Source organism: Carassius gibelio, chromosome A4 (assembly GCF_023724105.1).
Source record: "Carassius gibelio isolate Cgi1373 ecotype wild population from Czech Republic chromosome A4, carGib1.2-hapl.c, whole genome shotgun sequence".
Lineage (NCBI taxonomy): Eukaryota > Metazoa > Chordata > Actinopteri > Cypriniformes > Cyprinidae > Carassius > Carassius gibelio.
Window position 1 is genome coordinate 1,617,536 of NC_068374.1, and position 14,922 is coordinate 1,632,457.

General features: G+C 41.2%; 1 protein-coding gene across 32 annotated transcripts in view; it reads left to right on the top strand.

Moving 5' to 3' along the window:
- The first annotated feature begins 261 nt into the window (after positions 1–261).
- Positions 262–14,922, top strand: part of LOC127966783 (NACHT, LRR and PYD domains-containing protein 12-like) — a 110,680-nt gene continuing 96,019 nt past the window's right edge. For 22 of the 32 annotated variants that reach the window (XM_052568030.1, XM_052568093.1, XM_052568179.1 and 19 more), the window contains exons 1-3: positions 262–535; positions 3,077–3,168; positions 3,255–3,368. In XM_052568030.1, coding sequence (XP_052423990.1) covers positions 3,119–3,168; positions 3,255–3,368 — 164 coding nt within the window. In that variant the 5' untranslated portion in view covers positions 262–535; positions 3,077–3,118. The remainder of the gene's footprint in view (positions 536–3,076; positions 3,169–3,254; positions 3,369–14,922) is intronic. The other 10 variants (XM_052568233.1, XM_052568254.1, XM_052568279.1 and 7 more) reach the window with 3 other exon arrangements.

Sequence of the window (14,922 nt, forward strand, 5' to 3'; positions counted from 1 at the left end):
GAATTTGTTGAAAGTACAGAGTTGTTACAGTAAAGTTATTTACTATTTTTCATAATAAATAAAAAATCATACAAATTGAGCAAAAGCAACTATTTTCAATATGAGAGTGAACTGAATTTGGTGACACTACTGTGTGTTACTTTGAAGCTGTTTAGTATTTTATTAGTAGCCTAAGCTTTTTCTCGTTTCGCACTTTGCAGACGGTCCCTTGGGACTAGACTCTCAGACAAGTATAGGTCTCTCTCTTCTCAGACGCCAGCGCATTGAAATCAGCGTATTTGTACAGAGCGGAGGAAAGCTTGTTTTTAGGCAAGAGCTCGTTTACTACATCAATGCGAGTAATTCGTATACTAAAAAAGTTTTGCTCGCGAGTTCATCCGCAAGAGTCGAATCTGTGAATTTCCTGCCAACTTTACCGAACTGCGTTAAGTTCTGATGTTGTTATTAATAGTGCAAGACGGACCAGGAGATAATAATGTGATTTCATCTGCGATACTTTGAGTAATCGCACGTGTGTGTGAAGCTACACCAAAGAGTAAGTTCATTTATTTCGTTATACTCTGTGTGTTTCGTGAATGTGTCTTTGTATGCTGTAAAACACTCACTGTATAAACATATTTCGCCGTTTGTTACTGACATCCGAAATGCATTGCCTATTAATGTCATAATACTGTTATAATATCTCATCTGTTCTGATTGATTACAGGCACACATCAGAGCAAACAAGTGAATAACCTGCACTAACCCAGACTAACAGAGCTCTTATTTTATTTCATGTGTGAGACTATTTTTGGGTCGAGTACTGCAGTGTTGAAATAAACCTCGAGGTCTACACCAACCTTTGGCCTGATTAAATGTATTCAAGTTAGTCTGTTGGAGTATCCTATTATAATGTTCTGTATAGCCAGTGTTTCTGTTATATATATATATATATATATATATATATATATATATATATATATATATATATATATATATATATATATATATATATATATATATATAAGATACATACCTACTGAGAAGAACATGTTTTCTTGGAGTTAAAATGTTAATCATTTTGCATTGTTTTGAAAGTTGTCTTTTCAGTTTGAGTTATTCATAAAGAAATTACTTATGTACTTGTCATAGTAATGTTTAATGAATGTAACTAATATTTATATAATCTACAATTGAATTTTTATGTTTTTAATTTGTTCAGAAGTGTCAAAATAAAAGACTAGAAGTTATTGACCTGGATTTCATGTTACTATTAACCGCGTCAGAGAACTGGGAACATGAAAGTGTGTTCTTAAATTACTGAAATATTAATCTCAGGAGGAGTCGGGAGAACTGGGTTTAGCCAAACCAAAGTGTTTGGGAATCGCAGTCCAACAATGTTGAAGATCAGAAATGGACTCAATTGTACAGTATGTATTCTTGTAAAATAAGAAAAACACGTTCGAAAAAGATTTTCAAATGTTAAACATGAGTAACACAACACTGTGGATCATGACATTTTGGATGCTTTCACACACCATTCTTAAAGGGATAGTTCACCCAAATATAAAAATTATGTCATTAATAACTCACCCTCATGTCGTTCCAAACCAGTAAGACCTCAGTTTATCTTCTGAACACAGTTTAAGATATTTTAGATTTAGTCCGAGAGCTCTCAGTGCCTCCACTGAAGCTGTGTGTACGGTCTACTGTCCATGTCCAGAAAGGGAAGAAAAACCTTTAAGCCCAATAAAGAGAAGACAATGCTAAGTAAAGTCGTAGTTTTTGCTTTTTTTGGACCAAGATGTATTTTTGATGCTTCAACAAATTCTAACTGACCCTCTGATGTCACATGGAATACTTTGATGATGTTTTTCTTACCTTTTATCTTTACTTAGCATTGTCTTCACTTTATTGGGCTTAAAGGTTTTTCTTACCTTTCTGGACATGGACAGTAGACCATACACACATCTTCAGTGGAGGGACTGAGAGCTCTCGGACTAAATCTAAAATATCTTAAACTGTGTTCTGAAGATAAACAGAGGTCTTACTGGTTTGGAATGACATGAGGGAGAGTTATTAATGACATCATAATAATTTTTTGGTGAACCAACCCTTTAACCAAATGCATGCATAAAATAAACACAATATTACAATGTATAGTTGCACAAAAGGCTTCAAATGCAGAAGCGAACTTAACTGTGCTGGTCGTGAAGGTGCAGCTCCGTTGTGAATGCACTCTTCCGGTAACAAGGCGCTGAAACACGGAACACAAAGATTCCATACCATTATTTAACAGTAATGTTCTTGATATATCATGACAGAATTGCCCTGCTCATGTTGCATTTCACTGTATTTAAAATTTTCAAAAAGATTCCAAATAAAATTTCAAGCAATTAGAAACTATCTTGGCAAACGTGTCTCTGTAGGAAATACTGCATTATTTATTGGCTTTAATATATCAACAACATTTTATAATCACTTCAATAGCGATAATATTAAAATTAACATTTATCGGCTGATTACCAATATGGTGGCTGATCTATTATGCATCCCTACAGAATATCTTTAAATCTTTTAATAGAATCACTTATAAATGCTAAAGCAGGAGTTTGTGTGTAGTTGTCTGATGGGAAAGTGATTCGGTACATATTAGATATTTTTTCTTCTGACAACAATTGAACAAAGTTTCTTGTGTGTTTAATGCTGACTGTGATACTTCACAACTCTAAACAGCGTTTGTGTTAACGTGACTAACTTTATGTTTTTGAGTGAAGACAGCTTGTGATCTTTTTCTTCAATTATTACTCATTCGAAAATATTGTGCCTTATTATTTAATGCAATAATGCACAAAGCTTGTCAGTTGCTTTCAGTTATTTAGCTGAACAAAAACACTACGTAATGCTGCTTGATATCTGTTATCTACTTAATTCATTATTGTAAGCACAAACATGTTTTCCTGTCTACTGTTATTTTTCTAGTTATGTATCTGCTGATTAATCTAAAGTCTCACTCATTCACAGATATTGACTAACTTCCAAAATAAGCTTCCAAGTATAATGTCTGTTTGATTATCTCAGTTTTTGTGATTGTCAGTTTCATCTAGAGTCAGTGGACATCAAACTGTTCATATCCATCATGGATCAAACTCAGACATCTGGAGATAAAGATTTGTTTCCAGGAATCAGGTACTATGAGTAACACATTTAATGCTATAGAAAAACGTATGTTAAAATTATTCTCATAATGAAGAATTAAATATATCCTGTTTTAGTTCAGTTTATCAGAAGAGATCAGAACCAGTGTCCAGCTGTGTGTCTATGAAGAGTGACGCATCTATGATTGAGCCAATGAAGTTTAACAGTGGAGATTCACAACCTAAACTCAGGTGAAGCATCTGTATAAATATATGGTTATAGCATGGTATTTTATATTAGCATACAGTATTGTTCAAAATAATAGCAGTACAATGTGACTAACCAGAATAATCAAGGTTTTTCGTATATTTTTTTATTTTCTACGTGGCAAACAAGTTACCAGTAGGTTCAGTAGATTCTCAGAAAACAAATGAGACCCAGCATTCATGATATGCACGCTCTTAAGGCTGTGCAATTGGGCAATTAGTTGAATTAGTTGAAAGGGGTGTGTTCAAAAAAATAGCAGTGTGGCATTCAATCACTGAGGTCTTCAATTTTGTGAAGAAACAGGTGTGAATCAGGTGGCCCCTATTTAAGGATGAAGCCAACACTTGTTGAACATGCATTTGAAAGCTGAGGAAAATGGGTCGTTCAAGACATTGTTCAGAAGAACAGCGTACTTTGATTAAAAAGTTGATTAGAGAGGGGAAAACCTATAAAGAGGTGCAAAAAATGATAGGCTGTTCAGCTAAAATGATCTCCAATGCCTTAAAATGGAGAGCAAAACCAGAGAGACGTGGAAGAAAACGGAAGACAACCATCAAAATGGATAGAAGAATAACCAGAATGGCAAAGGCTCAGCCAATGATCACCTCCAGGATGATCAAAGACATTCTGGAGTTACCTGTAAGTACTGTGACAGTTAGAAGACGTCTGTGTGAAGCTAATCTATTTTCAAGAATCCCCCGCAAAGTCCCTCTGTTAAAAAAAAGGCATGTGCAGAAGAGGTTACAATTTGCCAAAGAACACATCAACTGGCCTAAAGAGAAATGGAGGAACATTTTGTGGACTGATGAGAGTAAAATTGTTCTTTTTGGGTCCAAGGGCCACAGGCAGTTTGTGAGACGACCCCCAAACTCTGAATTCAAGCCACAGTACACAGTGAAGACAGTGAAGCATAGAGGTGCAAGCATCATGATATGGGCATGTTTCTCCTACTATGGTGTTGGGCCTATTTATCGCATACCAGGGATCATGGATCAGTTTGCATATGTTAAAATACTTGAAGAGGTCATGTTGCCCTATGCTGAAGAGGACATGCCCTTGAAATGGTTGTTTCAACAAGACAATGACCCAAAACACACTAGTAAACGGGCAAAGTCTTGGTTCCAAACCAACAAAATTAATGTTATGGAGTGGCCAGCCCAATCTCCAGACCTTAATCCAATTGAGAACTTGTGGGGTGATATCAAAAATGCTGTTTCTGAAGCAAAACCAAGAAATGTGAATGAATTGTGGAATGTTGTTAAAGAATCATGGAGTGGAATAACAGCTGAGAGGTGCCACAAGTTGGTTGACTCCATGCCACACAGATGTCAAGCAGTTTTAAAAAACTGTGGTCATACAACTAAATATTAGTTTAGTGATTCACAGGATTGCTAAATCCCAGAAAAAAAATGTTTGTACAAAATAGTTTTGAGTTTGTACAGTCAAAGGTAGACACTGCTATTTTTTTGAACACACCCCTTTCAACTAATTGCCCAATTGCACAGCCTTAAGAGCGTGCATATCATGAATGCTGGGTCTTGTTTGTTTTCTGACAATCTACTGAACCTACTGGTAACTTGTTTGCCACGTAGCAATAAAAAATATACTAAAAACCTTGATTATTCTGGTTAGTCACATTGTACTGCTATTATTTTGAACAATACTGTATATTATCACAGTTAATTTCACTATTTTTGTATGAACACAGTGTATGACTTGATTCTAAAATCTTATTTAAAGTGAATTTAAAATAATTAATAATGATAGACGAATATATTTACATTTAATCATTTGGCAGATGCTTTTATCCAAAGTGACTTACAAAGGAGAACAATAGAAGCAATCAGAATCAGAATCAGAATGAGCTTTATTGCCAGGTATGTTTACACATACAAGGAATTTGTTTTCGTGACAGAAGCTCCGCAGTACAACAGAATGACAGCGACAGAACATAAAACACATAATAAAAGAATAAAAAATACAAATATGTAGACAGTGAATGACAATATACAAATGACAATTGTAGGCAGGTATATTACAAAGTGAAGTTATGTATGTACATATATATTGTGTGCAAAATTTAAGTGTATACTAAGTATGTGTGTTAGATAAATAAAGTGTGTGTGTATATAAATATAAAGTGTAGTGTGTTCGCCATTATTGTCAGCTGTTCATAAGATGAATTGCCTGAGGGAAGAAACTGGTCCTGTGTCTGGTCGTTCTAGTGCTCAGTGCTCTGTAGCGTCGACCAGATGGACACAGTTCAGAGAGGGAGTGTGCTGGATGTGAGGGGTCCAGAGTGATTTTGACAGCCCTTTTTCTCACTCTGGATAAGTACAGTTCTTGAATAGATGGGAGAGTTGAACCGATGATTCGCTCAGCAGTCCGGACTACCCTCTGTAGTCTTCTGAGGTCAGATTTAGAAGCTGAGCTGAACCAGACAGTTACTGAAGTGCAGAGGATGGATTCAATGATGGTGGAGTAGAACTGTTTCAGCAGCTCCTGTGGCAGGTTAAACTTCCTCAGCTGGCGGAGAAAGTACAACCTCTGCTGGGCCTTTTTTACGATGGAGTCAATGTGAATGTCCCACTTCAGGTCCTGAGAGATGGTGGTTCCCAGGAACCTGAATGACTCCACTGCGGTCACAGGGCTGTTCATGATGGTGAGTGGGGGGAGTGCAGAGGGGTTTCTCCTGAAGTCCACGATCATCTCCACTGTTTTGAGCGTGTTCAGCTCCAGGTTGTTGAGACTGCACCAGACAGCCAGCTCTTTTACCTCCTGTCTGTAAGCAGACTCGTCACCGTCCTGAATGAGGCCGATGAGTGTGGTGTCGTCTGCAAACTTCAGGAGCTTGGCAGAGGGGTCCTTAGATGTGCAATCGTTGGTGTACAGGGAGAAGAGCAGTGGGGAGAGAACGCAGCCCTGGGGAGCTCTGGTGCTGATTGTACGGGTGCTGGATGTGTATTTTCCCAGCCTCACTAGCTGCTGCCTGTCTGTCAGGAAGCTGTTGATCCACTGACAGATGGAGGTGGGCACGGAGAGCTGAGTTAGTTTGGGCAGGAGGAGGTTTGGGATGATCGTGTTGAAGGCCGAGCTGAAGTCCACAAACAGGATCCTCACATAAGTCCCCGGTCTGTCTAGGTGTTGCAGAACATAATGCAGTCCAATGTTTACTGCATCGTCCACAGACCTGTTTGCTCTGTAGGCAAACTGAAGAGGATCCAGCAAGGGCCCAGTGATGTCCTTCAAGTGGGCCAGCACCAGTTTTTCAAATGACTTCATGACTACAGACGTTAGAGCCACAGGCCTGTAGTCATTTAGTCCTGTAATTTTGGGTTTCTTAGGGATGGGGATGATGGTGGAACGTTTGAGGCATGAAGGGACTTCGCACAGCTCCAGCGATCTGTTGAAGATCTGTGTGAATATGGGGGCCAGCTGGTCAGCACAGGATTTCAGACAGGCTGGTGTAACACAATCTGGGCCTGGTGCTTTTTTCCTTTTCTGCTTCCGGAAGACCTGGCGCACCGCATCCTCGCTGATCTGAATTGCAGGTGTGGGGGAGAGGGGGGATGCAGGAGGTGAGAATGGTGAGAGTGCTTGATTGGAGAGGTGTTCAGGATGGGTTGCAGGAGCTGTTAATGGTGTGAACGGTTGTTTGGAGAGGCATTTGGGGCTGGTTGCAGGAGTTGTGAAGGGTGTGAATGGTTGTGTGGGGAGGCGTTCAGGGCTGGTGATGGGTGTTCTTTCAAACCTGCAGTAAAACTCGTTCAGATCGTCTGCCAGTCGTTGATTCTCTACAGTGCTGGGGGGTGGTGTCTTGTAATTGGTGATCTTCTTTAGACTTTTCCACACTGATGCGGAGTCGTTGGAAGTGAACTGAGTCCTTATCTTTTCAGAATAATTCTTCTTTGCCACTTTGATCTCCTTTTCCAATGTGTATTTAGCCTGTTTATACAAGACATTGTCCCCCTTCACGTAAGCATCTTCTTTAGCCTGACGGAGCTGTCTGAGTTTTGCAGTGAACCACGGTTTGTCATTATTGTAAATTAGTTGAGTCTTTGTAGGAATACACATATCCTCACAGAAACTGATATATGATGTACGGTCTCTGTGAGTTCATCCAGATCGGTGGCAGCAGCTTCAAAAACACTCCAATCAGTGAGGTCAAAACAAGATTGTAAATCCTGCTCTGCTTCATTAGTCCATCTTTTTACAGTCCTTGATACAGGTTTAGCTGATTTTAGTTTCTGCCTGTAGGACGGTATAAGATGAACCAGAAGGTGATCAGAACCAATAAGAGAACAACAACAGTATACAACTGCCATGACAAGTCTCAGTTAGTCTAGTACAGAACACCTAGCCTGAGTTTTTTTATTTAAGAATATGATAAGAAAAGGTAAGTACTAGTATTAGTTGGTTAAGTGTTGGTGAAATAGATTCTATTCACAGAATTTAGATGTTTTTTTGAAAATTATTAAACACTCAGTTGTTCAAATTGAGTTCGGGAGGTCATTCCACCAGCTGGGCAGAGTCCAGGAAATGGTCTGTGAGAGTGATTTTGAACATCTTTGGGATGGCACCCTAAGGCGTCGTTCACTTGCAGAGCGCAAACTTCTGGAGGGCACATAAACTAGTGAGTTTATGTATGTTGGTGCCATGTTAGTGGTCGTCGTGTAGGCAAGCATCAGTACCTTGAATTTGATTCAAGCGTCTACTGGTAGCAACTGTAACCATGATGAGGAGAGTAGTAACGTGAGCTTCTTTTGGCTCATATAAGACAACCCTCGCTGCTGCATTCTGGATCAGTTGCAGAGGCTTAAGTTGGGTGGCTTGTTCTGACAGGGTCTAAAAGGGTCTGGAAGGGTCTAATCTTCCTAATGTTGTATAAGGCAAATCTGCAGGACCGGGTCGTTGTAGCAATGTGGTCAGTGAAGCTTAACTGATGATCCATCACAACTCCTAGAATTCTGGCTGTCCTGGAAGGAGTTATGGTGGACGAGCCCAGCTGTATAGAGAAGTTGTGATGAAACAAAGGGTTAGCTGGAACCACCAGCAGTTCTGTCTTAGTAAGGTTGAGCTGAAGGTGGTGGTCATTCATCCAGCTAAAAATGTCACTCAGACAGGCTGAAATGCAAGCAATTACCTTCGGGTCATTTGGTTGGAATGAGAAGTAGAGTTGAATGTCCTCAGCGTAGCAGTGATAAGAAAAGCCATTCTTCTGAATGACAGATCCTAATGAAGTCACGTAGATGAAGAAGAGAAGTGGTCCCAGTATGGAGCCTTGAGGAACCCCAGTAGCAAGTTGTTGTGACTTAGACACTTCACCCCTCCAAGACACCCTGTAGGATCTATCAGAAAGTTAGTAAAACCACAGGAGTGTGGTTCCAGAGATTCCATTCTTTCTGAGGGTGGACAGGAGAATCTGGTGATTAACGATGTCTAAAGCAGCAGACAGGTCCAGTGAGATGAGTACTGGGGATTTTGAAGCTGCTCTTGCCAGTCGCAGGGCTTCAGTAACCGAGAGCAGGGCCAGTGTGACAGTTAGAAGACGTCTGTGTGAAGCTAATCTATTTTCAAGAATCCCCCGCAAAGTCCCTCTGTTAAAAAAAAGGCATGTGCAGAAGAGGTTACAATTTGCCAAAGAACACATCAACTGGCCTAAAGAGAAATGGAGGAACATTTTGTGGACTGATGAGAGTAAAATTGTTCTTTTTGGGTCCAAGGGCCACAGGCAGTTTGTGAGACGACCCCCAAACTCTGAATTCAAGCCACAGTACACAGTGAAGACAGTGAAGCATAGAGGTGCAAGCATCATGATATGGGCATGTTTCTCCTACTATGGTGTTGGGCCTATTTATCGCATACCAGGGATCATGGATCAGTTTGCATATGTTAAAATACTTGAAGAGGTCATGTTGCCCTATGCTGAAGAGGACATGCCCTTGAAATGGTTGTTTCAACAAGACAATGACCCAAAACACACTAGTAAACGGGCAAAGTCTTGGTTCCAAACCAACAAAATTAATGTTATGGAGTGGCCAGCCCAATCTCCAGACCTTAATCCAATTGAGAACTTGTGGGGTGATATCAAAAATGCTGTTTCTGAAGCAAAACCAAGAAATGTGAATGAATTGTGGAATGTTGTTAAAGAATCATGGAGTGGAATAACAGCTGAGAGGTGCCACAAGTTGGTTGACTCCATGCCACACAGATGTCAAGCAGTTTTAAAAAACTGTGGTCATACAACTAAATATTAGTTTAGTGATTCACAGGATTGCTAAATCCCAGAAAAAAAATGTTTGTACAAAATAGTTTTGAGTTTGTACAGTCAAAGGTAGACACTGCTATTTTTTTGAACACACCCCTTTCAACTAATTGCCCAATTGCACAGCCTTAAGAGCGTGCATATCATGAATGCTGGGTCTTGTTTGTTTTCTGACAATCTACTGAACCTACTGGTAACTTGTTTGCCACGTAGCAATAAAAAATATACTAAAAACCTTGATTATTCTGGTTAGTCACATTGTACTGCTATTATTTTGAACAATACTGTATATTATCACAGTTAATTTCACTATTTTTGTATGAACACAGTGTATGACTTGATTCTAAAATCTTATTTAAAGTGAATTTAAAATAATTAATAATGATAGACGAATATATTTACATTTAATCATTTGGCAGATGCTTTTATCCAAAGTGACTTACAAAGGAGAACAATAGAAGCAATCAGAATCAGAATCAGAATGAGCTTTATTGCCAGGTATGTTTACACATACAAGGAATTTGTTTTCGTGACAGAAGCTCCGCAGTACAACAGAATGACAGCGACAGAACATAAAACACATAATAAAAGAATAAAAAATACAAATATGTAGACAGTGAATGACAATATACAAATGACAATTGTAGGCAGGTATATTACAAAGTGAAGTTATGTATGTACATATATATTGTGTGCAAAATTTAAGTGTATACTAAGTATGTGTGTTAGATAAATAAAGTGTGTGTGTATATAAATATAAAGTGTAGTGTGTTCGCCATTATTGTCAGCTGTTCATAAGATGAATTGCCTGAGGGAAGAAACTGGTCCTGTGTCTGGTCGTTCTAGTGCTCAGTGCTCTGTAGCGTCGACCAGATGGACACAGTTCAGAGAGGGAGTGTGCTGGATGTGAGGGGTCCAGAGTGATTTTGACAGCCCTTTTTCTCACTCTGGATAAGTACAGTTCTTGAATAGATGGGAGAGTTGAACCGATGATTCGCTCAGCAGTCCGGACTACCCTCTGTAGTCTTCTGAGGTCAGATTTAGAAGCTGAGCTGAACCAGACAGTTACTGAAGTGCAGAGGATGGATTCAATGATGGTGGAGTAGAACTGTTTCAGCAGCTCCTGTGGCAGGTTAAACTTCCTCAGCTGGCGGAGAAAGTACAACCTCTGCTGGGCCTTTTTTACGATGGAGTCAATGTGAATGTCCCACTTCAGGTCCTGAGAGATGGTGGTTCCCAGGAACCTGAATGACTCCACTGCGGTCACAGGGCTGTTCATGATGGTGAGTGGGGGGAGTGCAGAGGGGTTTCTCCTGAAGTCCACGATCATCTCCACTGTTTTGAGCGTGTTCAGCTCCAGGTTGTTGAGACTGCACCAGACAGCCAGCTCTTTTACCTCCTGTCTGTAAGCAGACTCGTCACCGTCCTGAATGAGGCCGATGAGTGTGGTGTCGTCTGCAAACTTCAGGAGCTTGGCAGAGGGGTCCTTAGATGTGCAATCGTTGGTGTACAGGGAGAAGAGCAGTGGGGAGAGAACGCAGCCCTGGGGAGCTCCGGTGCTGATTGTACGGGTGCTGGATGTGTATTTTCCCAGCCTCACTAGCTGCTGCCTGTCTGTCAGGAAGCTGTTGATCCACTGACAGATGGAGGTGGGCACGGAGAGCTGAGTTAGTTTGGGCAGGAGGAGGTTTGGGATGATCGTGTTGAAGGCCGAGCTGAAGTCCACAAACAGGATCCTCACATAAGTCCCCGGTCTGTCTAGGTGTTGCAGAACATAATGCAGTCCAATGTTTACTGCATCGTCCACAGACCTGTTTGCTCTGTAGGCAAACTGAAGAGGATCCAGCAAGGGCCCAGTGATGTCCTTCAAGTGGGCCAGCACCAGTTTTTCAAATGACTTCATGACTACAGACGTTAGAGCCACAGGCCTGTAGTCATTTAGTCCTGTAATTTTGGGTTTCTTAGGGATGGGGATGATGGTGGAACGTTTGAGGCATGAAGGGACTTCGCACAGCTCCAGCGATCTGTTGAAGATCTGTGTGAATATGGGGGCCAGCTGGTCAGCACAGGATTTCAGACAGGCTGGTGTAACACAATCTGGGCCTGGTGCTTTTTTCCTTTTCTGCTTCCGGAAGACCTGGCGCACCGCATCCTCGCTGATCTGAATTGCAGGTGTGGGGGAGAGGGGGGATGCAGGAGGTGAGAATGGTGAGAGTGCTTGATTGGAGAGGTGTTCAGGATGGGTTGCAGGAGCTGTTAATGGTGTGAACGGTTGTTTGGAGAGGCATTTGGGGCTGGTTGCAGGAGTTGTGAAGGGTGTGAATGGTTGTGTGGGGAGGCGTTCAGGGCTGGTGATGGGTGTTCTTTCAAACCTGCAGTAAAACTCGTTCAGATCGTCTGCCAGTCGTTGATTCTCTACAGTGCTGGGGGGTGGTGTCTTGTAATTGGTGATCTTCTTTAGACTTTTCCACACTGATGCGGAGTCGTTGGAAGTGAACTGAGTCCTTATCTTTTCAGAATAATTCTTCTTTGCCACTTTGATCTCCTTTTCCAATGTGTATTTAGCCTGTTTATACAAGACATTGTCCCCCTTCACGTAAGCATCTTCTTTAGCCTGACGGAGCTGTCTGAGTTTTGCAGTGAACCACGGTTTGTCATTATTGTAAATTAGTTGAGTCTTTGTAGGAATACACATATCCTCACAGAAACTGATATATGATGTACGGTCTCTGTGAGTTCATCCAGATCGGTGGCAGCAGCTTCAAAAACACTCCAATCAGTGAGGTCAAAACAAGATTGTAAATCCTGCTCTGCTTCATTAGTCCATCTTTTTACAGTCCTTGATACAGGTTTAGCTGATTTTAGTTTCTGCCTGTAGGACGGTATAAGATGAACCAGAAGGTGATCAGAACCAATAAGAGAACAACAACAGTATACAACTGCCATGACAAGTCTCAGTTAGTCTAGTACAGAACACCTAGCCTGAGTTTTTTTATTTAAGAATATGATAAGAAAAGGTAAGTACTAGTATTAGTTGGTTAAGTGTTGGTGAAATAGATTCTATTCACAGAATTTAGATGTTTTTTTGAAAATTATTAAACACTCAGTTGTTCAAATTGAGTTCGGGAGGTCATTCCACCAGCTGGGCAGAGTCCAGGAAATGGTCTGTGAGAGTGATTTTGAACATCTTTGGGATGGCACCCTAAGGCGTCGTTCACTTGCAGAGCGCAAACTTCTGGAGGGCACATAAACTAGTGAGTTTATGTATGTTGGTGCCATGTTAGTGGTCGTCGTGTAGGCAAGCATCAGTACCTTGAATTTGATTCAAGCGTCTACTGGTAGCAACTGTAACCATGATGAGGAGAGTAGTAACGTGAGCTTCTTTTGGCTCATATAAGACAACCCTCGCTGCTGCATTCTGGATCAGTTGCAGAGGCTTAAGTTGGGTGGCTTGTTCTGACAGGGTCTAAAAGGGTCTGGAAGGGTCTAATCTTCCTAATGTTGTATAAGGCAAATCTGCAGGACCGGGTCGTTGTAGCAATGTGGTCAGTGAAGCTTAACTGATGATCCATCACAACTCCTAGAATTCTGGCTGTCCTGGAAGGAGTTATGGTGGACGAGCCCAGCTGTATAGAGAAGTTGTGATGAAACAAAGGGTTAGCTGGAACCACCAGCAGTTCTGTCTTAGTAAGGTTGAGCTGAAGGTGGTGGTCATTCATCCAGCTAAAAATGTCACTCAGACAGGCTGAAATGCAAGCAATTACCTTCGGGTCATTTGGTTGGAATGAGAAGTAGAGTTGAATGTCCTCAGCGTAGCAGTGATAAGAAAAGCCATTCTTCTGAATGACAGATCCTAATGAAGTCACGTAGATGAAGAAGAGAAGTGGTCCCAGTATGGAGCCTTGAGGAACCCCAGTAGCAAGTTGTTGTGACTTAGACACTTCACCCCTCCAAGACACCCTGTAGGATCTATCAGAAAGTTAGTAAAACCACAGGAGTGTGGTTCCAGAGATTCCATTCTTTCTGAGGGTGGACAGGAGAATCTGGTGATTAACGATGTCTAAAGCAGCAGACAGGTCCAGTGAGATGAGTACTGGGGATTTTGAAGCTGCTCTTGCCAGTCGCAGGGCTTCAGTAACCGAGAGCAGGGCCATCTCAGTTGAGTGGCCACTTTTGAAGCCAGATTGGTTGCTGTCCAGGAGGTTGTTCTGTACAAGGAACATAGAGAACTGGTTGAACACAACTCACTCAAGCGTCTTTGCAATGAATTTAAGAAGGGATATTGGTCTGTAGTTTTCTAGGAGTGCTGGATTTAGAGATGGTTTCTTAAGCAGTGGGCTTAACTGAGCCTGCTTAAATGCTGAGAGAAATGTTCCAGAGTGAAGAGAGAAGTTGATAATGTGAGTAAGTGAAGGTATGACTGAACAAGAAATCGCTTGAAGGAGATGAGTGGGGATCGAATCAAGTGGACAAGTAGTAGGATGACTGGACAGGATGAGTTTAGAAACTTCCATCAACTGAAGAGTTGTCTATGGAGCAACAGCATGTGTAGATGAGGTCCATTTGGTTGCCTGATTTGTGAGTCCCTGTAGTAGACACTCACTTGAGATCAAGAGGCGTGCAGAGTTTTGTAGTCAGCAGCTTAGGGTTTATCTAGGTGGATGTTGAAGTCACCAAGCAGTACCAGAGGAGTATCATCTTCAGGAAATTTTGATAGCAGCACATCCAACTCCTCCAAGACGTTTCCCAGTTGACCATGGGGACGATAAATGACCACAAACTGGATTTTAACAGGATGGGTTACAGTAATTGCATGTGATTCAAATGAACCGTTACCTGTAGGTGATGGCTGAAGATCAAATTTCCATTTTTTTGATATAAGGAGATCAGTACCTAATTTTTTACCTCATTTTTTTAGTCTCCAACAGACTAACTCTCACAGTCGTAAGAGGTGTTTGGGAACAAGTGAACTTAGTGGAGAGGGCTGTGGAAGTGGCAGTGTCTTCAGGTTTGATCCAAGTCTCAGTTAGTTCCATGAGGTTAAGTCCGGCAGGAGTGGCAATAGAAAAAACTAAATCTGCTTTGTTAACAGCAGACTGGCAGTTCCATCGACCAACTGAAATAGAGACTGTAATAGTAGAGGTCAAAGGGACAGGCCGTACATTTGTCGGTTAGGCCTTCCTTCGACATACATAGCGTGCTCTCAGAGTGTTAGTAGTGCTAGTAAAGGTCTGAAAGCACATAGTGACTACAAGTGACCTAAATAAGTACTT